Source organism: Ambystoma mexicanum, chromosome 12 (assembly GCF_040938575.1).
Source record: "Ambystoma mexicanum isolate Mex_15411 chromosome 12, UKY_AmexF1_1, whole genome shotgun sequence".
In the NCBI taxonomy this organism is placed as follows: domain Eukaryota; kingdom Metazoa; phylum Chordata; class Amphibia; order Caudata; family Ambystomatidae; genus Ambystoma; species Ambystoma mexicanum.
Window position 1 is genome coordinate 1,225,673,558 of NC_090936.1, and position 23,287 is coordinate 1,225,696,844.

At 47.0% G+C, this 23,287-nt stretch overlaps 1 protein-coding gene across 1 annotated transcript in view; it reads right to left on the minus strand.

The window, feature by feature from the left end:
- Positions 1 to 23,287, minus strand: part of SYCP3 (synaptonemal complex protein 3) — a 784,994-nt gene that overhangs the window by 576,282 nt on the left and 185,425 nt on the right. The window contains exon 4 of the mRNA XM_069629895.1: positions 10,281 to 10,315. Coding sequence (XP_069485996.1) covers positions 10,281 to 10,315 — 35 coding nt within the window. The remainder of the gene's footprint in view (positions 1 to 10,280; positions 10,316 to 23,287) is intronic.

The following is a 23,287-nucleotide window of genomic DNA, read 5'->3' on the forward strand; positions in this document are numbered from 1 at the left end:
CCAGTGCAAAGGGTGGCCCGGAGGCAGTGCAGGAGGGTGGCAGGGTGAGCAGGTACCTGGGCCCGGAGAACAGAGGGTGGCCAGGTGCACGGTGCCAAGAGAGAACAGATCAGCAGGGTAGAGGGGGAGCGAAGTCAGAAGAAAAGAGGAAGGTCTTGAGGTGCTTCCGGAACCGGAGTTGGTTCTCCTCAAGTTTTAGAGTGGCAGGGAGGCAGTCCCAGAGGGAGGCCCCAGGCGAAGACAGAGATCTACCCCCAGGTAGTTTCTTTGAAAAATGACTGACCCTGAGGGAGTTAGAGGTAGAGGAGCGAAGAGCTCGAGAGGAGAGGTATTTGCAGAGGGATAGCTGAAGGTATTTTGGACCCAGGCCCCAGAAAGCCTTGTGGACAATGCAGAGGGTTTTGAATTTAATCACTGCATCCACTGGGAGCCAATGTAGAGATTTCAGAGCTGGAGAGATACGATCCCAGGGCTTGAAGCCAAGGACAAGTCTCACAGTCCTGTTCTGGATTAGTTGCAGAGATCGGAGAGTAGAGGCAGGTAGATTTAGAAAGAGGCTGTTACAATAGTCGAACCTAGAGAGAACCAGAGCTTGGGAGACCATGAACTTCTGGGGGAAGGAGTGGAAAGGCAGAGTACCTCTGAAGAGATGCAGTAGGAAGTTTGACTTTTTAGAGACATCAGAGATGTGGGCGGAGAAGGAAAGTGTGGAGTCAAAGATGACCCAGAGGTTCTTAGCCTCGCAGGTGGGTGTAGGAGGAGGGCCAAGGGAGGCCGGCCAGAGAGTGAGGGGAAAGGATTGTGAAGGTGTGGCGATGAGGAGGATCTATGTCTTGCTGGCATTCAGACAAAGATCATTGGCAGCACATAAATCTTGAATGGCAGTTAGGCAATCAGAGATGAGAGAGGGAGAGGAGGTGGCCGAGAGCAGCCTGGAAATGGGTTGAGTGTCGTCAGCGTAGCACTGGAAATTTGAGCAGAAAATGCCAATGCAGTGGGCGAGAGTTGCCAGGTATTGGTTGAAAAGCCAGGGCGAGAGGTTAGACCCCTGGGGAACAACACGGGTAGAGAGGAAGATAGATGATAGGAAGAACCCAAGTTGGACCTGGGAGGGTCGATCAGAGAGGAAAGAGGTCAGCCAGGCCAGAGCCTGATCAGTGATACCCAGGTTATCACGGAGACGGTTGAGCACAATGGTATAGTTGACCGCGTCGAAGGCAGAAGAGAGAACGAGGAGGATGAGGACAGAGGGAATGTTAGAGTCAAGGTTGGAGAGCAGATCATCACGGATGTTCAGGAGAGCAGTTTCCGTGCTTCTGGCAGCTCTGAAGCAAGGCTGGTGGTCATGGAGACAGCCAATAGTATTGGGATGAAGGTTAAGCTGAGATGGCCAACTTTTCCAGGAGTTTGCCCAGAAAGGGAGTAATGGAAATTGGGCGATAGATAGCTGGACAAGAAGGATCAGCTGTGGGTTTCTTGAGAAGAGGATGCACAAGGGAGTGCTTCAGAGGGGAGGGGAAGGATCCTGAAGCAAAGGAGTGGTTGCAAAAATCAGCAAGGGCCGGAGCGAGGGTGTCAATGTAGTCCTTGATGGTTTTTGAGGGACAGGGATGAACCTGTTTTGACGAGGCTATCATAGATTGGACTTGTCTAGCGACCTCGTCAGGGGAGAAAAGAGGAAAGGACGAGAAGGATGGTGGAAGACTGCAGCAGGGTTGGCCAGCTCCTTGTAGATTTTAAATAGTTTGGCTGAGTTGTTAGATGTGGCAGAGACACGAGCTTGAATGTGGACTCTCTTCTTGGTGAGGACAGACAGTCGGTATTGCCTTTGTAGCAGGCGACAGGCCAGTTTGTCAGAGGATAAACACGAAGCTCCGTTACGCTCACCTGGTATCCACGGGGGCGCCACACGATACTGGATGGAGGTCTAAGTACTATCCCGGACCCCTCTCTGCTTGGTTATGTGCCAGAAGTTGGGTAGCGCCTATAACAGGAGAATGGAGGGTTAAGATACTGGTTCTGTGATGGGTGGACTCCCACCTCCCTCTGGTCCAAATCCCCTCCCTTGGGGTTATTGCTCACCTTAGGTTTTTTTTGCGTTGAACTCTCCGTCCTGCGTCTTTGTGCAGGGGCGCGTGGTTGGTGCGGCCGTTCTGTGGACCTAGTTGCTTCACTGGGCCGTGTGCCCTTATGTCGGGTCCAGACCGGCTGTGACTCCGACTATGCTTGCTGTCTTCCAGGTGAGTTATAATGTCTTTTCCGTCTTTATTCTGTCTCTCTCTTTCCCTCTGTTTTCTCTTTCTTCTCTGCGTCTTGCTCCACTACGCTGTTCCCTAACAATGTCACTTTTTGTTTTCAAATGGATGGTTGCGATCTCGTAGTTGCTACGCCGATGGCGAAGACCACGGTGAGTTATTGATGCGCGGAGCGCTGCGCTGTTTATTGGTGTGAATTGCTAACCTGTGTTCTCTTCTCTTCTTTGTACAGGTTGCGGTGATGTTCCGGAGTGAATAGCGATCAAAGCGCTGCTTGCCCAGGTAAGTGCTATGTTAATGCTGACCTTGTTCCTTCTCCCTTGCAGGTTGCGGGGAAACCCGAAGATGGGCGAGGTAAGAGAAGCGCAGGGTGCTGCCAGGACTCTCTGCTTGCCCAGGTAAGAATTGTTATTAATGCTGTCCTTGTTTCTTTACCTTTGCAGGTTGCGGCGTACTCCGGAGATAGGCGAGGTAAACGAAGTGCAGGATGGATTCAAGGCCGGTTACTTCACAGGTAAGTGTTCTTGCTTCCTAATGCTGTTCTTGTTCTTCCAGGTTATAAATGGAATCTTGATCTAGGGCCTCAGGATCGGGCCGCCGGAGAAGCAGATGAGCAGGAGCTGGACACGGTGAGCGTTACGCTGCAGGAGTGCAGAATAACTCTAAGCGTGTTCTGTTGTTTGGGTGTTGTTTAAATAGCCCAGTTAAAGTAGTTCCTGGCCCAGCCACACCCAAAACACTAGACCGCATGGCTTGGTTCTAAAGAACTGAGCTGTGTATTAGGCCTCCATGTTGGATTAAGGTCCAAAACTGATATTGCTTTATTCCCGATAGTGAGCCTGGCGCCAAAGGCGCCAGGACTGACTCCATGTATGTTTCTGATGGAGTTGTAAGGCCCTTGGGGCCAGTGTGAAGGGCTTTAGCCCCACTGCTGCCAGGGGGCTGTTATACCTGAGGGGGTTAGGGGGTATGGATCGTGACAGCCCTCCATTTCCTTTCAGCCGCCCTACACTTACTTTTAAGTGTAGCTAGGTCGGAGTCATACCAGGAATTGCACTTGGCTTTGGACTTCAAACGGATCCTCATAAAAGGGGCAAGAACATCAAGAGTATCAGAAATTGAAGAGTAGAGCAGAGACAGGGCTGTGTCAGGATGTGAGACAGCTAGAGATGAAGGGGGGGGAGAGAAAGTGGCGGCAAAAGCCTCAACTGACACACGCTTCATGGGCTGTGATGTCCGAAAAGGTAGGTGGCAGTGTTGGGGTAGGCTTGGCTTGGGGGGAAGAGAGGGAGAGATGAGGAGGGAGTGATCGCTCCAGTAGAAAGGAGTGGTCAGAGGGATGGAGAGGGGGAGGTCAGAGGAGATCAAGATATCGAGTGTGTGCCCTGCAGAGTGAGTCGGGCCAGAGGGGAGGATGGACAGGGAGAGGGAGTCGCAGAGGTCACGGAAGAGTACAGAAGAGGAACAAGGAGAGTCAAAGTACTCTCGGAAATGCTGATTTTATGTATGGTATCGATCCTAGGATGCGAAGCTGCACGGGCCGTAGTGTAAGTGGCACTGCGACTGACTATGGCGTAGATGATACAGGTGACGGCAGTAAGATCATGAAACAAAGACGTGGTGCTTCCTTATCATCGGTCTGTGGATGGGGCGGACATTTGATGCTTATATACAGATGCCGTGCACGGTCTAGCAGCACAATGCATTGAGTCGGGGAGGAGTCTCTGTGACGAAAGTGCATCGAAAATGATACCGCAACTGTTGTAGACAATGAGAGTAAAGTTGGCGGCATGAAGGGTAGCTTACCGTCCTAGGTGTGCCCGGGTTTGGAGGGTGCAAAGGGCAGCGTGGATGGTCCCTCGGTCCCATTTCGGCCCGGACAGGTTAAGACAGGTGCAGGCATTATACTCTGTGGGCCTTGCACGATGGGGGTCCGGCTGACGCCTTCCTGCAGCTCTGGATGGCCTATAAGCAGGCCTGCAGTGGTTGCCTGGCAACCGGTTGTATACAAAGCAACGCAATGGTTGCGGCGGGCATTTTGGAGTCAAAATGGGCAGGCAGGATAAGTAATGAGCAGCGGTTGCACGCAGACAATGGAGACTGGAGATTGATGCTCTCCTTAGGAATGGGTGCTCCACAATAAAACAGCAACAATCAGGGTAACGTAGGAAAGCACAGGCAGCGCTCAAACCTGGCTCGGATCAGCTGCTCCTGCAGCGCTCGGTTCAGGGCAGCGATCTAGCTGCTCCTGCAGCGATCTAGCTGCTCCTGCAGCTTCGGCGAGGCAGGCTCCGGCCTACGCAAGGCAGCAACAATCAGGGTAACGTAGGAAAGCAAAGGCAGCGCTCAAACCTGGCTCGGATCAGCTTCTCCTGCAGCGCTCGGTTCACGGCAGCGATCTGGCTGCTCCTGCAGCTTCGGTGAGGAGGGCTCCGGCCTGGGCAAGGCTAGTTCTAACAGGGTTTCTCCGTGGTTAAACCTATGGCCCGTAACCTCTGCCGATAAAAATTGCAGGTCTGCCCTACTCTTTTTTAACAACCCTTACTTGATGGATAGAAAGGTGTCTCCCTGTGCAAGGTTGAAAGTTGGTAGGAAGTTTGGAGCTCGCCTTTCAATAAGGGACCCAAATAGTATCTTTGCAGGTTTTCTTCCCATCCCAGTTGTTTGGCCAAGCGTTCGAAGTTTAGAAACAAAATGTCCTAAATCGTCGCCTTCAAGATAGGGTTGAAGTACGCATTGTGGTAGTAAGGGCCTTGTTTGTAACTCAATCAATTTAGTTACATTTTCTTGGAGTTTATTTTCGGCCTGTATCTGATGGGCCGCTAATTGGGCGATGACATTGGCTAAATCGGCCATTTCTTCCGTGGGTGTAACTGTGGTATCCGACTCAGAAAAGAAACAACTCTCGATTCCCTCAGATAAGGTTTCAAAATCCTCGAAATCTTCTGATTCTGAGTCTGTTGAAGGAGTGAACTGATGTAAATTAGTTTTTAACCCTGATGGTCCCGCGACAGATGAAGAATGGGTACAATGAAAAAAAAGGCTTGGAGGGAGGGGGGATTCAGAGCACTGGGTCTGATAAAAGAAAACAGGAAGAACTTGGAGGATTATTCGATTCCAAGGCTGTATGTTGTAAAGGGGTAGAGGAAGGGTGTCTAGCAACACTTTGAGTTTTAAAGAATAGATCCTGTTGACTAGGTGGGGCAAGTAATTGAGAGCACAACACCTCTTTCAGTGTGGATACGCGGTCAGAATCCAGAAGGTCAACTATTTTATTTTCCCCTTCCAATTATTAGCATGGGTTTAAATTTTTAGCAAAACAAGGGGGGTTCTGGGAGTCTCTCTACCAGCACGAACACAGCCCATTGACCTGTTCTTGGGTGGATGGCCCCCGGGAGAGTCTCAACCAAGTCTTTAGCTCACTGTCCCTTTCACAGAGAAGAAATATCCCTTCATATCAGTCTTTGTCCTGCCCAGGGGTAGTCCAGCACCGAAATGCTAGGCAATTCTCCTCTGAACATAGTACGAACAGCAACCCCATACACGTGTTTTAGCCTTGTAGGGCATCATCAGTGAGGTGGAGCTGTGCCTCTCTGAGAACAGTGAGCAAGGTGTCCACGTCTGGATTCCCCTGGTAACTTAGGGTGAGAGCCAAAGTTACTTAATATGCAAAACAAAGGGGGTTCTGGGAGTCTCTCTACCAGCACAAACAAAGCCCATTGACCTGTTCTTGGGTGGAAGGCCCCCGGGAGAGTCTCAACCAAGTCTTTAGCTCACTGTCCCTTTCACAGAGCAGAAATATCCCTGCATATCAGTCTTTGTCCTGCCCAGGGGCAGTCCAGCACCGAAATGCTAGGCAATTCTCCTCTGAACAAGAGTACGAACAGCAACCCCATACACGTGTTTCAGCCTTGTTGGGCATCATCAGTGAGGTGGAGCTGTGCCTCTCTGAGAACAGTGAGAAAGGGGTCAACATCTGGATTCCCATGGTAACTTAGAGTGAGACCCAAAGTTACTTAATATGCAAAACAAAGGGGGTTCTGGGAATCACTCAGAGGCACAGCTCCACCTCACTGATGATGCCCAAAAAGGCTATATGTGGTTTGAAACTTTTTTTTAATCATCTGTTAAATGATTGGACTTAATTGAAGCCTACATATGGCGATGTGTCTTGAATATTCCACACGCTATCCCACTCACAGCCATAAGTTTTGAGTTGGGCTTGGTTTCACTGGGTGGGCGTGTTCGCTGGAGATTACTATCTTTGTATTGCAATTTACTGTCCCCTAAACCTGATTCCCGGTATGAGGAAATGCAGTTGTATAGGGATCTGGGTATTTCTTCTAAGGGGACTGCTAATTTCGCTGTTAATGTTCAAAGATTATGTGAAAGTATTTAAGGTGGGTTGAATCTGGACTTAGCTACCTTGCTCCAAGACCCTGATCATGTCAAAAACATTCTTTATGATGAAGATTCGGTTGTGACAACTGACAGTTTTCATAATTATCCATCTATGAGCCGTTTAGTACGATTGCAATCTATTTAACTTTATTCCCCAATCATTATTATAGAGCAATTATGTTAAGATTCCGCTGGAACTTGCTTGTTACCACGGAGGTCCTTCTTAGAAGAGGTATGATCCTGCAATCTGATGCAACATGTAGATTTTGTAACAGTAATGAATTGGTGTAACCTGTTAAAACATCTGATTCTGAATTGTGAAATGCTGAACTTAACTCGAATTCAATTCTTGGGGAGTACGATGACATCTATTGTATGGAATAGCATTTAAAATATTTGCCGGCGCTGTTTGTATAGTGAACATTTTACTGATGGGATTGCAGTGGCGGCTTTTTTAAAATCATTACAGTTGTCTGTTTTATCTTAACACTGCGATAGGAGCTTTTTTCAGATACTTTTTAGAGTAGCTTTTAAAAGAGAAATTCTGGTATGCTCCGTATGATTGTGATTAATTGAATTAGGGAGTTTTAAAATGTACGATTTTATGCAAATCAAATAAAATCTATTTGCAATATTTTATAGATTTTCCACTGTGATTCTTTTGCAACGTTTTTTTGTAAACCGTAGTCAATTAAAAAAATTTCCAGTGGATTTTTGTTTGATGAACCTTTGCTTTGATTTGCAGTTGATAAGAATCGGTTCAAGACTTTACTTTTCCTTTGAACATTTTGAAGTTGATTTTAAAGCCTGGGGAAGGGATCTTCCCCAGGACAGGTGAAGGCCATTCAGATATTGTTGATTGCTTTTTGTTACTAGATAATTTCCTTTGTATGTTTTGTTGATTAGAGTGTGGATCAGTTAACCCATGCTAGAGATTGTTTCCTAAACCAGTAGACTAGGTAGAGAATCCCTCAGTAGAGTAGGGTAAGCAAGGCTTTGTTTAAAAATATTTACTTTAATAAAATGTCGCATTTTGAGAAAACTACAAGCAATTGTCCGACTCGCATTACTGACCCCCTCAGATATGTTATTGGTTATGATTAATAGCGTCAAAAAGTTAGTTAAAGATCAAGTAATGAAATCACTCAATCCAAGTCATTACGCTAGTTCTAGGAAGGGATCCTTGACAGGCCTCCATCAACCGAAGTCAAGAAAGAGTGATTTAGGAACAGGACTGTATGCCCCCCTACGGAGATCCGGGGGCTGGAGGGACATAAATAGGTATGTTAACTTACCCCCCCTGTCTCCAATTTCTCTAGTGGCCACTGCTGGAGACACAGATCCTCAAGCAGTGTTCAAGACTCATTGTTCTCAACAGTTCAGGGGTCGAAGCACAATGGAGCCCTTCTTGCGATCAGGACAGAGCAGCAGGGTTTCACTGGGACAGCACTGGAGTTGATGTTGGTCAGCTTCAGTAGTCATCCTTTGATATTCAGCGGGCTGCTCTTCTTCGTAGAGATCTTGAGATCAACGATGATCTGTTAAATGGTTATACAGGAGACCCCTTTTAGCAAAGATTTGGGCTGGGAGCCCACCCAAGCCCACCAATGGGATGGACCTGCACCATTCAAACTGACAGTGGCTATGCACTCATGGATAGCCACTGGCTACAACATCTGCCCGGCAACAGACATTCCTTATTTATCTATTTATTTATTTATATTCTTTAAAGCATGGACCTAGCGCGAGAGCAGTGGAACACTGTACAGAGAATGGGCAGCCAGCATTTGGGCTGCCATCTTTTAACAGAAGCGCAGTACTGTGTGGTCTGTACGTCGGTATGTGCGTCCATTGGAGTTAGTCCTTGGTCAGGTGTTGTTGAAAGAGACATGTTTTGAGAGATTTGCGAAATAGAGACATCCAGGCTGCTGGATGTGTACTAGGATCAGACAGTGCCAGCCCACACATCCGGGCTCACACACAAACCGCCTCTTTGTCTGGAAACAAAGTAACTTTCTTTCTTTGGAAAGGGGTTTTCCATATACGGATGGCAATTCCGGACCCAAAAGAGCAGGGAGAAGGCCAAAGAACAATATGACAAACTGACAGGCGAAAATCTTGTGGCATGGCCATTTTAGTATGCTAGCCACCTTTAGTAGCCCTTTGCAGTAAATGCAAAAGTGCACAAGTGCAAAATTATAAAAACGCTGTAGAAAAATAACTGCTGTCACCAGCTCATCCTAGGCACATTGCAAAAGTAACCAAAAAGCCATTAAAAAAAAGATATAACGTTAAAAAATATCCCAACCCCACTTAACTTTAAGGTGATGTGTGCAGTTCACAAGGGACTAATCAATTTCCCATACGAACAAGCAAAAGGGAACTGAAGCAGAAGGCTATACTTGCCTCAAGAAAGTCAGGCCAGGATTCAAAACAAGCTAAACGAAAGGGTGTCCCATAGAAGCTTATATGGAAAGCAGCAAAAAGAAAATCTTTTCTAACACTCAGTGCATTGTAGTGGGTAGTACTGGATAGATTGCGTTTATGTTGTACTTATTTATTGATAGAGTATTTTTTGTGTTCGGTTAAAATACCTCCTTGAAGAGGTCGATGCATAGTTCAGGTAGGTGCAAAAGGCCAAACACTCTGGCCTCTGGTGTCAAGACACCGAATTCATCATCTGTGTCTTTGTGTAATTTGTTTGTGTTGCCATGTTAGCAGTCTTGGGATTGGAAGAAGTTTTAGTGGTGTTTCTACTGCCATCTGTAGAAGCTGTGGATACCATACCTGCTTCGCTCAGGTTGGGGCGATGAAAATGAGAATAAGACTTTCATGCTACAGTTATTGCACCATTATGTGGTTAGTGGTGTCTGTGGTAAAACATATGCAAATGTCCCTGACCATGACATTGCTAGGGCTTTGCCGTAGGACCCTAGTTCTGGGTATATGGAAGTCAGGCTTCAGCATTGGTTATTTGAACTTGTTGCAAATAAGTCTACGTCGGGTGTTCCACATTTGATAAATATTTCTTTGAGTGCACTGGTGTCTCATTCCCACTTATGCTCTTGCAGCATGTTGTGGTTATGGCAGTATGCTAGACAGTTGTCTACCTGTAAATGTTGGGCTAGTAAGGACACTCCTCTTTTGATGCACCAATGCCACATGAGCTGTGCTATTTGGAGTAGGGTCTGGGAGTGAGTTTGTCACTATTTTGTGATTGCCCATTTTGGATGCTAGAGGAAGAGACCGAGGAGATCATGGGGGCCAAAGACCATCATCCGCTAAGTGAATTAGCTCCCAAATGGGGGTATGTGGTGAATCACTAGCCTTCTGGCTATCAGCCACCTTGCTGACCCCGAAAAACTCATGCCAGAGGTAAGAAAATGGTTGCTTGAAACTGAGAAACAATGTTAGCAAGACTATGGAAGTCCGTGGACCTGCGACTTAGCTGTCCACATATGCCTTAACAATGAGAGGGAAATGGTTTTCTAAGATATGCACTGCAATTTCAGAGATACAGTATATAACCGTATAGACAAAAAGGAATATCTATTCTAGAATAGAAATGTGAGCATCTACTAACATACATAGTACACAATCATTTACATATATATGCACACTTGCCTCCAAACCTCTCCAACATGTTCTGTACTTCACCTCTGTGAGAAAAAAAGTTTGAGTTAAAACAAAGGGTTCTTCTTGTCATTGGCACAATCAAGGAATGCATGCTTTCGCAGAAATCTCTAAATCTTTATTCTGTCACATTGTCTTAAATTAAATATTTCAAAACTATACATTTCCTGTTAGCATACTAACGTAATATTTTAGAATACAGATGTAGATAGGTATGGTTGCTATTAAGTGTTTTAACAAAAACTAGCTGTATCTGGCATTATCACACAACGATCTATCGTGCTCTCGCTCTTTCTTTTTCTGATTTTCAATCATTCTCGCTCTCTCTCCGCCTCACTCTATATTTCCCTGTGGGCAAAGATGTCATTGTCAGCTGCATATTTGCTAGAGCCACACAGGGCGTTGCAGACAGAAGCGCGACCAATGGAAAAACTCAGATATCTCAAATGTTGGTAGGTGAAAAGTAGAAAGAGATCAGCAGCGGCAGGTAGGTGAACGCCTTATCATTCAAGACATACATTGTATTCAGGTGTGGCCTGCAGGGAATTTGCCATCAGTCTAATGGTTGTTGATCAAATAGGGGCGATGGAGGTGTGGGCGGAGAGGCTAAATGGAGTGTGCTGGGGCACTGAAAGACGTTGCATGGGACCAGAGGACCAAGGTGCAGGACCAATGTGTGCTAGTTAGTTTCTATTTTTGGTTCATCATTAGTCTTTGAGCATACTGTAATAAATGATTCCTTAGCGCTACAATCCAATCAGTGGTCATCACGCAAAACAAAACATTGGCCTGATAATTGGTTTTAATCTGAGCACAATGCTTTCCAAGATTGCAGGACATTTTGAGAGGCAACATGGTTTGAATTCCTGGCAAAAGTAGCTATATAAATATATGGCATTATTTAATTGTAATAGCATTGTAAACTGGTTCTTTAAAAAAAATGTACAATGTGCATTTAAATGCTCACTTGCTGTATTATAGTGTAGTCATAGTAAGAATGTTACACTTGTCTTTCTGAGCAAAGCACATTCTAAAACCCAGAATAACTTTATACACTCCTATTTGTGAGAAACCTGAAGGTGTCTCAACCCACTAGTCCCTGGGGATCTGTCACCCAGCCGGCCAGGACACGGCCATCGCTTTTGAATCCAGTTCCTGGGGGTGGACCAGTACGGGAGGATCCCCAGGATGAGGGGTTTTCAGGGAGTGGGAATAGGACACCGGATGGTGAGACGCAGTATCCCCTTCCCTGTAATACCTTATCCCCATCCTACCAGGTAGTATACTTAGGAACTCAACCCCCTCCCTTGGCCAACACAAACACTTTCTCACAGACAGCTCAACGTGAGCGAAAACTGACTAACATCAGAGCCATACACCTGACATGTCCCAATACAATGGTCAGGCAAGGTCAGCAATTATAGATCATTACACACACCTACAGCTTTTTAACATGACCCAGGATTATACAGATAGGCAGCTGCGAAGGAGAAGAGAGAAGACGTTGAACAAGCAAGGCAAAGCACACGAGAAAGCAGCAATTGCAAGATGGCAGTTTAATACGAGGAGAAAGACGGCGAGACCCAAATGGGTTGCAAGGAGGGAAGTGCCCTTGACCTTTTCAGACCATTACTTTCGTGAATCTTGGAAATTAAGAAACCTATCACCTGGGACTAAAGCTGAAGAAACGTGGATTGGGTGTCAGAGGTAACCGGGGCTCTCACATGTCGATAACCAAAGCGGGGAGGAGCGTTTGCCGCCGTGGTACTGTCCTTGGCTCCTACAACAAAGCAGCACCAGTAAAGACAGCACAGCCGGTGAGTTGGAGAGACCAATACCAGACCAGCCTGTGTAAGAACCAAGGTTGCAAGCGGCTACATTGTATGAAGATTTCTACAGAGAACAGTATGTGAAACGTATGTGACGAGCGACGTGAATATAATTGAAACCCAGAGGAGTGATTGAACTTTGGGGGCCAAGAAAGATACCATAGACATAGTGGTCCGGCGCTATATGGGTGCTCATTTGAAGGTCTCTGTTAGGTATCGTACTGGTTGCCAACTCAGATGAAGGGAATGTTGAGATCAAAGTGGTCCTGCAACGGGTCAAGCTAAGGCCTGTGCACATTCAAAAGTTTTCGATAGTTTAATGAGAACTGAAATTGGTCCGAGCCCGGGCTGAGGGAGACTAATTGTGTAAAAGGAAGGATCTGACTCGGGCTGAGGGAGTTCCTGTATGAACCACGAGACACGCGAGAAAGAATATTCTCTGAACATTGTTAAAAGGGGGATCTGAGCCCGGAAAAAGGGGGATCCACAGTAACGATCATGATTTAAAAGGCATCTGGGCCCGGCTGTGTTACGCTCAACTGGTTTCTGCAGAGGCGTTGGGGCATGATTGCAGCCCTCCCTGGGGTGAGGTCGCTCGGGTCTGACTTCGCCCTCTGCGCTTTTGTGGTGATTGGTGGTAATAGGTGATGCTGCTCAGAACTGCTCCTGCGTGGAGAATAGGGGCTTGAGTATGCCAGCTTGTGCGCCTGATTACCTTCCAGACCCCTTCTCCCAAACTGTGGTACCCGTGGGATGCGCTGTCCCTGGAAAGCTCACCTGTTGATTAGTTTTGGCAAGCACTCTGTCCTGCTGCTTCTGACAGGGGCACTTGCATGATCTGGACCGAGTTCCTTCACTGGTCCCTTGCACGTGGTAGTCCAGGCCTGCTGCGACTAAGCCACTATACTTCAGGTAAGTGTTCCTGTTTGCCTTTGTCTTTCCTCGTCTGTTTTTGTTGTATTGTAAAGTTCGTTGTCTTGTATTGCTGTCCGTTCCGCTTTTGGTGTTTGCTCTTTTGCTTTCTTCCCTTGCAGGTGATGTTGCCGGCCCGGCAGAAGCTGCGGTGCTCGAGGCGGCAGCCGGAGGGAACGAGGAACGAAGCTGCAGCAGTACAGTAGCTGGTAAGTTGTTCACTAGGGGGCGCGCAGGGTTCAAATACGGCGCGGCCCTAGCACAGATCTTCTAACCTTGTCTTTCTTCTTCTTCACAGGGTCCGAGTTCATGGATGCGGAGCGCGGTGCTGCGGCATCGGGATCAAGATCACTGGATGTCAGGAGATGAGTCTGCAGATGAAGCGATGAAGCACCGGTTTCCTGTAGGTGAGTATGCAGGAGAACGCCTGATTTCAAAGGTAATGTTACGCTCACCTGGACCCCACAGGGGTGTCGATCGGACCCAGACAGCTGCGGTCTCCTTCAACGTGATGCGTAGTGCAGAGATGACTGTCTGGATTGGCCCGCCTAGTCTTGTCTGCTGGACCCGAAGAAGTATTTTCCTGCAAGTGGAGACAGGGATTAGCTACCTGTGGGTTTTAGTGATGGCCTCCCAACTGTTCTCGCTCTCCCCCACTAATCACCTCCGATATCCCCTTAGTAACCTCACCTTATGTTTGTAAAAGATGAGCTCTCCATCCTGCGTGTCTTGCAGGGCGCGTAGATACCAGTTACTTCACTGGTTTGAAGGCGTTGGGAGAGTTCCGGTAAGCATTGACTCTGAAGCCCCAGGCGGGATTGGTAAGTATCAAGTTCAAAGAGTTCAATGTGCCTGATGTTCACTCTTGTCCCCTTCCTTCCTTAAATTGCAACTGAGTTCGTGAGAAGAAGGTCTCGTAGCTGCTGCTTGCGTTCAGGTAAGAGTCTGTGTTACCCAACGCTGTCCGGTAACTATTGCATGCGTTAACGTGTTGTTTTTCTCCCTCTTTACAGATGCGGCATATGAAGATATGGAGAATAATACCGCCGGTGGTAAATCAGGTAAGTCTATGGTGGTAAGAGGTATTTGTTGATTCCCTTGGCTCACCTTGTTATTCTTGTGCCCCTAGGTGCCGGAGTACGGCGAAGAAATGATGGAGACAGTGCCGGATCGAAAGATGCTGTGAGAACTGGTGAGTACGGCGCCGTGCTGGAGCTGGCGAAGCGACGCATGCAGGACTGATGTACTTTCCAGGTCGGGAGATGAAATGGATCCGGAATCAGGTGAGGAATTTGAAATAAGTTTGTTTTCTAACCTTGTCCTTTTCTTCCTCTTTATTCTAGGAGCTCCGGATTTGAGGCGGGCGTGGCAGAAGACTGGATGCTGGCTGCAGGCATGCGGGCGTGGCACAAGACTGGATGCTGGCTGCAGGCACGGTGAGAGTCACGCTGCTGGATGCAGAATAACACGAAGCATGTGCTGCTGTTCGGGCATGGTTTAAATAGCCTCCAAAGTAGTCCCAGGAAAGAAGTTCCCCAGGACCACACCAGAGTAAAAAATAGTCCCTGTAGTAAAATAGTCCCATCCAGGCCTCACGTTGGCTTGGATTTATTTGCAGCATGGTCTGCATGAGGTAAGTAATGTCTATGAGCCTGGCGCGACTGATTTATATTATGAGCCTGGTGCCTACGGCGCCAGGACTGAACCCAGACAGCCCCTAGCTGGGGCTGCTGGGGTTTTTGTAAATGTCTGGTTGCCTGCTCCCTGGGCTGATGGGCTTGATCCGGATGCCTGGGGGTAGGCATCATGACAGCACTCCCCCCCAAGGCCCCTCCTAAAGTTGTTTTTCCCCTTGGCCCTGGTTTGTCTGGGAAGTTCCGATGGAATTTCTTCACCAACCTAGGTGCATGAACGTGCCTACTAGGCTCCGACAACCTTTCCTGTGGTCTGTAACCTTTCCAGTCGATTAAATAAAAAAGTCTTGATTTAACCAACTTAGAGTCCAGGATATTCTTTACCTCGTTATCAGGTTCTCCATCTATTAGGATGGGGTCAGGTGGTTTGGCAAGTCTAGTCCCGGGTGGAACTGGTTTCAGAAGTGAAAAATGAAAGACAGGATGGATCCGCATATTAGAGGGTAATTCCAACTTGACGGCCACCGGGATGATAATGGCCTTAATAGTGTAAGGTCCCAAATACCTAGGATTAAAAGTCCGAGTTCCTTTTAGAGGTATGTGTTTTGTAGCCAGCCAAACTTGATCCCCAATCTGATATCGTGGAGCATTGCTTCTATGTTGATCAGCATTTTTCTTATATTTCTCTTTCGCTTGTTTCAAATGTTCTGTTGCCTCCTTAAATGCTTGTGTAATAGTAGAGTGTAAATGACTAACTGCAGGCATTTCTAAGTGCTGAGGCAAATCGAGTTCTGAGGTTCGAGGGTGATGTCCGTATATGGTATAGAAGGGGCTTTGTCCGGTTCCAGAATGTACTGAGTTATTGTATGCATATTTGGAAATCCATAAAATATCCTTCCAATTGCTTTCGGTCTGGTGCAGCATGCAACGTAGGTACTGTTCAAGGGTCTGGTTGGTCCTCTCCGTCTGACCATCGTTCTGGGGATGGTAACTGGTTGATAACCTCACGTCGATTTGCACCAATTGACAACATTTCTTCCAAAATTGTGAAATGAATTGACTGCCTCGGTCAGAGACCAATACGGAAGGAAATCCGTGTATTCGAACAATGTTTTCGAGGAACTCCTTGGCCAAAATTGAAGCGGAAGGTAATCCTTTTAAAGGAATAAAGTGGGCCATCTTGGAAAATAGATCCACAATAACTAGGATGGTGTTAAATCCATTACATGGAGGTAGATCTGTAATAAAGTCTAAAGACAAGGTGTGCCATGGTGTAGGTGGAATATCCAAAGGTTGTAAAAGGCCAGCAGGTTTTTTCTTCTGGTTTTTGTTTTGGGCGCAAATGCCACAAGACATCACAAATGACTTTACGTCTTTTCGCCAAGTGGGCCACCAGAACTGTCTCTTAATTTTCGCTTCAGTTTTTGCGATACCTGGGTGCCCTTCCATCAGGGTGTCATGGTAATTGGAGATGACTAGTTCTTGTATTTCCTTGTGTGGTAGAAATAGTCGTCCTTGACAGTAAGGTAGGTCATTGACGACTGAGTAGTCCGGGCCTTTCTTTACCCAGTCCTGCAGGGTTGCTGGATCGAAGAGTTGTTGGATTTTTGAATGAATATCTTCTAGTGTCTGTAGAGTAATTATGCCAAGAATTCTTTGCTCTGGAATTATTGGCACCGGTTCCGGGTTTGCATATGCTTCTCCCATCCCTATTCGGGATAAGGCATCTGCTTTGCCATTTTTGCGGCCTGGTCGATAAGTGATCACGAAATCGAATTCGGCAAAGAACGATGCCCAACGAAGTTGTCGCGATGATTGGGCTTTGGCTGTTTTTAAATACTGCAGGTTCCGGTGATCAGTGATTACGGTAATGGTATACCTGGCACCAAGAAGGTAATGCTGCCAAGCCTTAAAGGCGGATTTGATAGCTAATAGCTCTTTATCGGTAATCGCATAGTTTAACTCAGGTGCTGAGAACTTTCTGGACCAAAACGCTACTGGGTGAAGTTGACCGGTTTCAGGATCCTTCTGGGACAGGACAGCTCCCATGGCTAAACTGGATGCATCAGTTTCTACTATGTATGGAAGCTCAGGGCGTGGATGCTTTAAGACAGGTGCTGATGTGAATTTCGCTTTCAGCTCTTGGAAGGCCTTTTCAGCCTCTTCGGTCCACAAGAAGCATTTGTTTTTTCGCAAAAGTGCTGTGATGGGGTGTACAACATGGGAGAAGTCCGGAATGAATCTGCGGTAGAAATTAGCAAATCCGAGCATGCTTTGTACCCCTTTGACTGAACTGGGTGATGGCCTCTTGAGAATTGCGTCCACCTTTCGAGAGTCCATTCGGACTCCCTTTGGAGTCAGGATAAATCCAAGAAATTCAACTTCCGTAGCATGAAAAACACATTTTTCAATTTTGCATATAACTTGTACTGGCGTAGTTTCTCAAGGACTGCACGCACGTGCTTAACATGGTCTGATTCTGAGGAGGAGTACACTAGAATATCATCTATGTATACGACGACACAGACGTCAATGAGTTCACGAAGGACATCGTTCATAAAATACTGGAAGGCTGCTGGTGCATTGCACAACCCGAAGGGCATCACCTGATATTCGAATAATCCGTACTTGGTGCGAAAGGCAGTCTTCCATTCGTCGTCTTTCTTGACACGTACCAGATGATATGCCCCTCGGAGATCTAACTTAGTGTAGATACAAGCATCCTTTACTTGGTCTAGTAATTCGGGGATCAGAGGCAATGGTTATCGGTTTTTTACCGTAATCTGATTTAATGCGCGGTAATCTATGCACGTTCTAAGGTCACCTTCCTTTTTTGGGACGAAGAATAAAGCTGAGGATGCAGGAGACTTGGAAGGACGAATAAAGCCATTAGCAAGGTATTGGTCCAAGTATTGCCGTAGGTGAAGATTTTCAGGTTCCGTGAGGGCGTAGATTCTACTGCATGGGGGTTGTGTACCGGGTAGGAGGTCGATTTGACAATCGTATGATCTGTGAGGAGGTAATGTATTAGCCTGTTCTTTTTGAAAAACATCCTGAAATTCTTGGTATTCCTGAGGTAACTGCACGATTGGGTTAACGACTGTAGCCAGGCCTTTGTTCAAAGTTTCTCCAGGTAACAGATGTGTGCACAATCCGGGAAGGTTATTCTCTTCTCTCGCCAGTCTATACAAGGATTATGTGTTTCCAACCATGGCATCCCCAGTATTATCTGCAACTGTGGGGCTTTGATTAGATCAAACACAATAGTCTCTCGATGCCCATCTTGACTCAACAGTGTCATCTCTGTAGTGGAATGAGTTACAGGCCCCGAGGCAATCTCAGTTCCATCAACTGTGGTGATGACATCCGAAGTGGTCTTTTTGCAAAGAGGTAGATTCATCCTTGACATCAATTCGTGGTCCATATAGTTTCCTACTGCCCCGCTATCTATGTATGCCCTTACTGCGTGCATACGTGATGGCTGCCTGGGATCAAGTAGGACCATTGGGATGATCAGATGCAAGGTCTGAGTGTCCTTCTTTAAGCTCGGCAAGCGGACCTCTACGCTTGTCGGGTGTGGTCGTTTCCCAAATCAGGCTCTATGTGGCTTTTATCAGCAACTCCTACCACCTTCTTGGGTGGTTTTGTAGGGCAATCCCGTAGAAAATGTCCTGAGATTCCACAGTACAAACACAACTGCATCTGTCGTCTTCTTTCTCTTTCCTTTTGAGTTAAGGGTCCTTTAACCCCCCCGATCTGCATAGGTTCAGATGCATCTGTTCCTTTGGGAGCAACGTTGGGTTTAACCAATACCCGATTCTCGAACTTAGCTCAATCAGTCTTTCGGTTCTGAAGTCGGTGGTCTAGCTGGACCACTAAGTCTATAAATTCTGTGCAATCCTGAGGTGGGTTCACAACTTGAGCCAAGACGTCTTTGGAGTTCTCCCCGAAGTCCACGATGAAACAATGTAATTCATTTTTCCTCCGGCCACCCGGTTTCCACCACCAACCTATTGAAGGTTGCAATTTAGGTTAGCAGATCCTGGTTACCCTGTCGTAAGGATAAAAGTTTGTTGTCCAGGGCTTGACCCTGTGAGTGTCTGGCGAATAGTTTTTCCATGCTCCTTTGAAAACCCTTTAAATCCCGGAGAAGAGGATCATCCTGGTTGACTAACGGAATGGACCAATCCGCTGCGCTGCCACTAAGATATGACAATACAAAGGCTACTTTGGCTTGGTCATTTGGAAAGGCTCCCGGTCTGCATAAAAAGTGCAAGTGGCATTGGTTCATAAACACGGCAAACCTTTTGGGGTCCCCAGCAAAGCGTTCGGGTGGAGCTAACGGAATATTTCCTGGTAAAACCACTTGCACAGGATTGCTTGATGAAACGGGGGTTGGGTTTCCCCCATATCCAGGTAGGGGCGTTTGCACAGCTTGGTTTTGCAGTAGTTGCCTAGCCAGATCATCAGTGCGCTCCTTTGAGACAATCAGTTCTCTCCTGAGGGCATTAGTCTCTTGGTGAGCGGCATGTACTTCCGCCCTAAGTTCCCCCAATAATTGGGCCAGTTGGTCGGTTTCCGAGGTTTCCATAACACCCGGGTGGTTTTTTTAGAAAGGCTTTGTGTTCTGTTACGCTCACCTGGACCCCACAGGGGTGTCGATCGGACCCAGACAGCTGCGGTCTCCGTCAACGTGATGCGTAGTGCAGAGATGACTGTCTGGACTGGCCCGCCTAGTATTGTCTGCTGGACCTGAAGAAGTATTTTCCTGCAAGTGGAGACAGGGATTAGCCACCTGTGGGTTTTAGTGATGGCCTCCCAACTGTTCTCGCTCTCCCCCACTAATCACCTCCGATATCCCCTTAGTAACCTCACCCTATGTTTGTAAAAGATGAGCTCTCCATCCTGCGTGTCTTGCAGTGGCGCGTAGATACCAGTTACTTCACTGGTTTGAAGGCGTTGGGAGAGTTCCGGTAAGCATTGACTCTGAAGCCCCAGGCGGGATTGGTAAGTATCAAGTTCAAAGAGTTCAATGTGCCCGATGTTCACTCTTGTCCCCTTCCTTCCTTAAGTTGCAACTGAGTTTGTGAGAAGAAGGTCTCGTAGCTGCTGCTGGCGTTCAGGTAAGAGTCTGTGTTACCCAACGCTGTCCGGTAACTATTGCATACGTTAACGTGTTGTTTTTCTCCCTCTTTACAGATGCGGCATATGAAGATATGGAGAATAATACCGCCGGTGGTAAATCAGATAAGTCTGTGGTGGTAAGAGGTATTTGTTGATTCCCTTGGCTCACCTTGTTATTCTTGTGCTCCTAGGTGCCGGAGTATGGCGAAGAAATGATGGAGACAGTGCCGGATCGAAAGATGCTGTGAGAACTGGTGAGTATGGCGCCGTGCTGGAGCTGGCGAAGCGACGCATGGAGGACTGATGTACTTTCCAGGTTGGGAGATGAAATGGATCCGGAATCAGGTGAGGAATTTGAAATAAGTTCGTTTTCTAACCTTGTCCTTTTCTTCCTCTTTATTCTAGGAGCTCCGGATTTGAGGCGGGCGTGGCAGAAGACTGGATGCTGGCTGCAGGCACGCGGGCGTGGCAGAAGACTGGATTCTGGCTGCAGGCACGGTGAGAGTCACGCTGCTGGATGCAGAATAACACGAAGCATGTGCTGCTGTTCGGCGTGGTTTAAATAGCCTCCAAAGTAGTCCCAGGAAAGAAGTTCCCCAGGACCACACCCGAGTAAAAAATAGTCCCTGTAGTAAAATAGTCCCATCCAGGCCTCACGTTGGCTTGGATTTATTTGCAGCATGGTCTGCATGAGGTAAGTAATGTCTATGAGCCTGGCGCCTATGGCGCCAGGACTGATTTTTATTATGAGCCTGGTGCCTACGGCGCCAGGACTGAACCCAGACAGTCCGCAGCTGGGGCTGCTGGGGTTTTTGTAAATGTCTGGATGCCTGCTCCCGGGGGTGATGGGCTTGATCTGAATGCCCGGGGGTAGGCATCATGACAGGTAAGTAAACTGGTCCAAGCGGCGGTGAGCGTCACGTTGCACGCGAGTGCACAGTAACGTGAAGCACCGGCCTTAAGGCTGGAGCAGCTTATATAGCTGAGCTTCTGAAGCCACGCCCACCAGGTTCAGCCTGCCTGCCATACCCTGCCACACCCGATGAGTCAGCACATGAAGACCAGTCCTAGGGAGCCACACCCGATGAGTCAGCACATGAGGATGTTCTCTGAAATAAAGGCTTTCAGCTCCTGGAAAGTTCTTGTAAAATAAAAGCACTCTTGCACTGAAATAAAGTAAAAGCACTCCTGCACTGAAATAAAGTGGTCCTGCTCACATCTCTATATGAGCCTGGCGCCAAAGGTGCCAGGACTGAGTCCAGCCAGGGCCCCTGTGCTTATGGGTCCCAAAGGGACAGAAGTGAATCAAGTGACCCATCGCCCCCATCACTAAATGGTGTGGTTTTTGTGTTCTGGGGCCTGTGGCAAGAACAGGCTGAGGGGGTCCAGGGTGAAGCACCTGAATTGAGTACTTATGAGAGGAAAGGATCTTTGTGTTTTGTTTTCATACATAAGGCCCTCTGAATCAATAGACTTTGATAAGTAAAGAGACTTGGACACAGAAGGCCCTGATGTTGGTAATGGAAGCCCCGTGCCGAAGAAGCTAGAGTGTGTGCTTTGCTCGAGTGAACCGCCTTGTCCCGTGCTGAAAACGTGGGGCAGCGAGGCCAACGGCCTGAACATCCTGACATATCATTTTGTGAACACTTCTTTCTATTTCACAAACACTATCGCACACTATTTGTATTTAGCAGTAAGGATTGCCTATAGTTTTCTTTTTAATAGGCCCTTTTATTTTGACGTGACTCCAATAGGACTGCATTATTATTATATGATGGTCTTAGCTTGCTCCCATCTGTAGATTTAGGATTAGATAGGCGTTTATCAAACCCTTGTTGAAGTTCAATAGACACCCTTGAACTGTGGTCACTTGTGTCTGTTTTACTGTTGATATCATGCCTTTCTTACATATGGTGTCAGCAATGGGATGTGATTCAATTGATAAAAATTGGGAATCCATGCTGATAATAGTCGTACCTCCAGAAGGGGAAAATAGAATTGTTGAACTCCTCTACTCTGATTGTGTATCCACTCTTAAAGAGGATTTGCTCTCTCAACTACATATCCCAAGTAGTCAACAAGACCTGTTTTGTAAAACTCAAGTGCTATTAGATAGCCTCCTGCTCTCTCATTATAATATCCGACAGTGGGACAGAATACTAATGAAAATACGACCTGCCTTTACCTTCATTAGACCTACTGCCCTAAATCCCCACGCTACCAAACCTTTTTTTTTGGTACCCAATTATCATCAGTTGCGGGGCCATCAGGGTTAGAGACCAACGTACCTAAATCATTCCCTTCGGCGGAATCCGACTCAGATCATACTCAGAAGGATCAGACGACTTTGGAACATTATCAGAAGGAGTCAAAACCTGTTTTTGTTCTGATTCAGAAAAAGCTACGGAAGGAACCCTTACCCCACCAGAAGAAATGGCTGAGCTAGCAGCTGTCATAGCTCACTTGGCGGCCCATCAAATGCAGGCAGAAGCTAGGCCTCAAGAAAACTTGACGAAATAGGTCAAATTGTAAACCAGACCCCCACTGCCACAGTGGATACTTCAACCATACCTAGAGGTGAAGATCTAGGGAACTTCTTTCTGAATTTTGAATGATTAGCCGAACAGTTAGGACAGAAAGAAAACAAACCTAAAAATATGTTACTGGGGGCCCCTGTTGAAAGGTGAACTACAGACTGCCTATCAACTACTCAATCGTGCCCAGGGAGCTACCTTTGTATCCATAAAAGAAGGGCTATTGAAGAGTGTTAGGGAGAATTCTCTGTTTAGGCTGAATTTCCTAACCTAGTGAGTCCCCCAGCAGCTTTGCTGGATTTCTTGGGTTTATTTTTTTTCTCCTGCCAAGAGTGAGACTCTTTTACCCTCACTCTTGGACATGATTTGAGAGTGTTTCCTTGACTCTAGATGTGTTTAATGGGCTATGGGGTCTTTTACTCCATAGGGCTTCATATGTTTTTGTGATATGTGTTACACAGCACCCTCAGTGCCGTAACACAGGGGTGTCCCAGAGACCCCCAAACATAGACTCCATACCCTGGGACTGACTACTGTCTCCCAGGGCATGTAAAGTCACCATTGACTTTACTAGTCTTAAATTCTCAACAGAACCAGTACAAACCATCTTATTGTGGACGTACTGGTTGGGGCAATTCGATTGCCTCGGGGTCTGTTGTTCGAGAGGGCACGTCTCCGTCCCCCCTGATCAGTTTTGGCTGGTGGCAGTGGATACTACTTGTTATATTCGACCGCAAATATTTCTCTATGGGATTTTCCCATTGTTCGAGGCTAATACTTTTTACCATAGCCTTGGACATACCGCCGATTTATTTAATTAATATTAATTCTCCGGTTGGTAGTTTTGCCGAAACTCGGTTCTAAAATGGCGTATGTGTTCGCTTCTGTGACTCTAACCCAAAGTTGAGCCCTTTGTTCCACTTTTGGCGGGCTTCTACACAGAAGCCCTCCAAAGTGGTGCCATT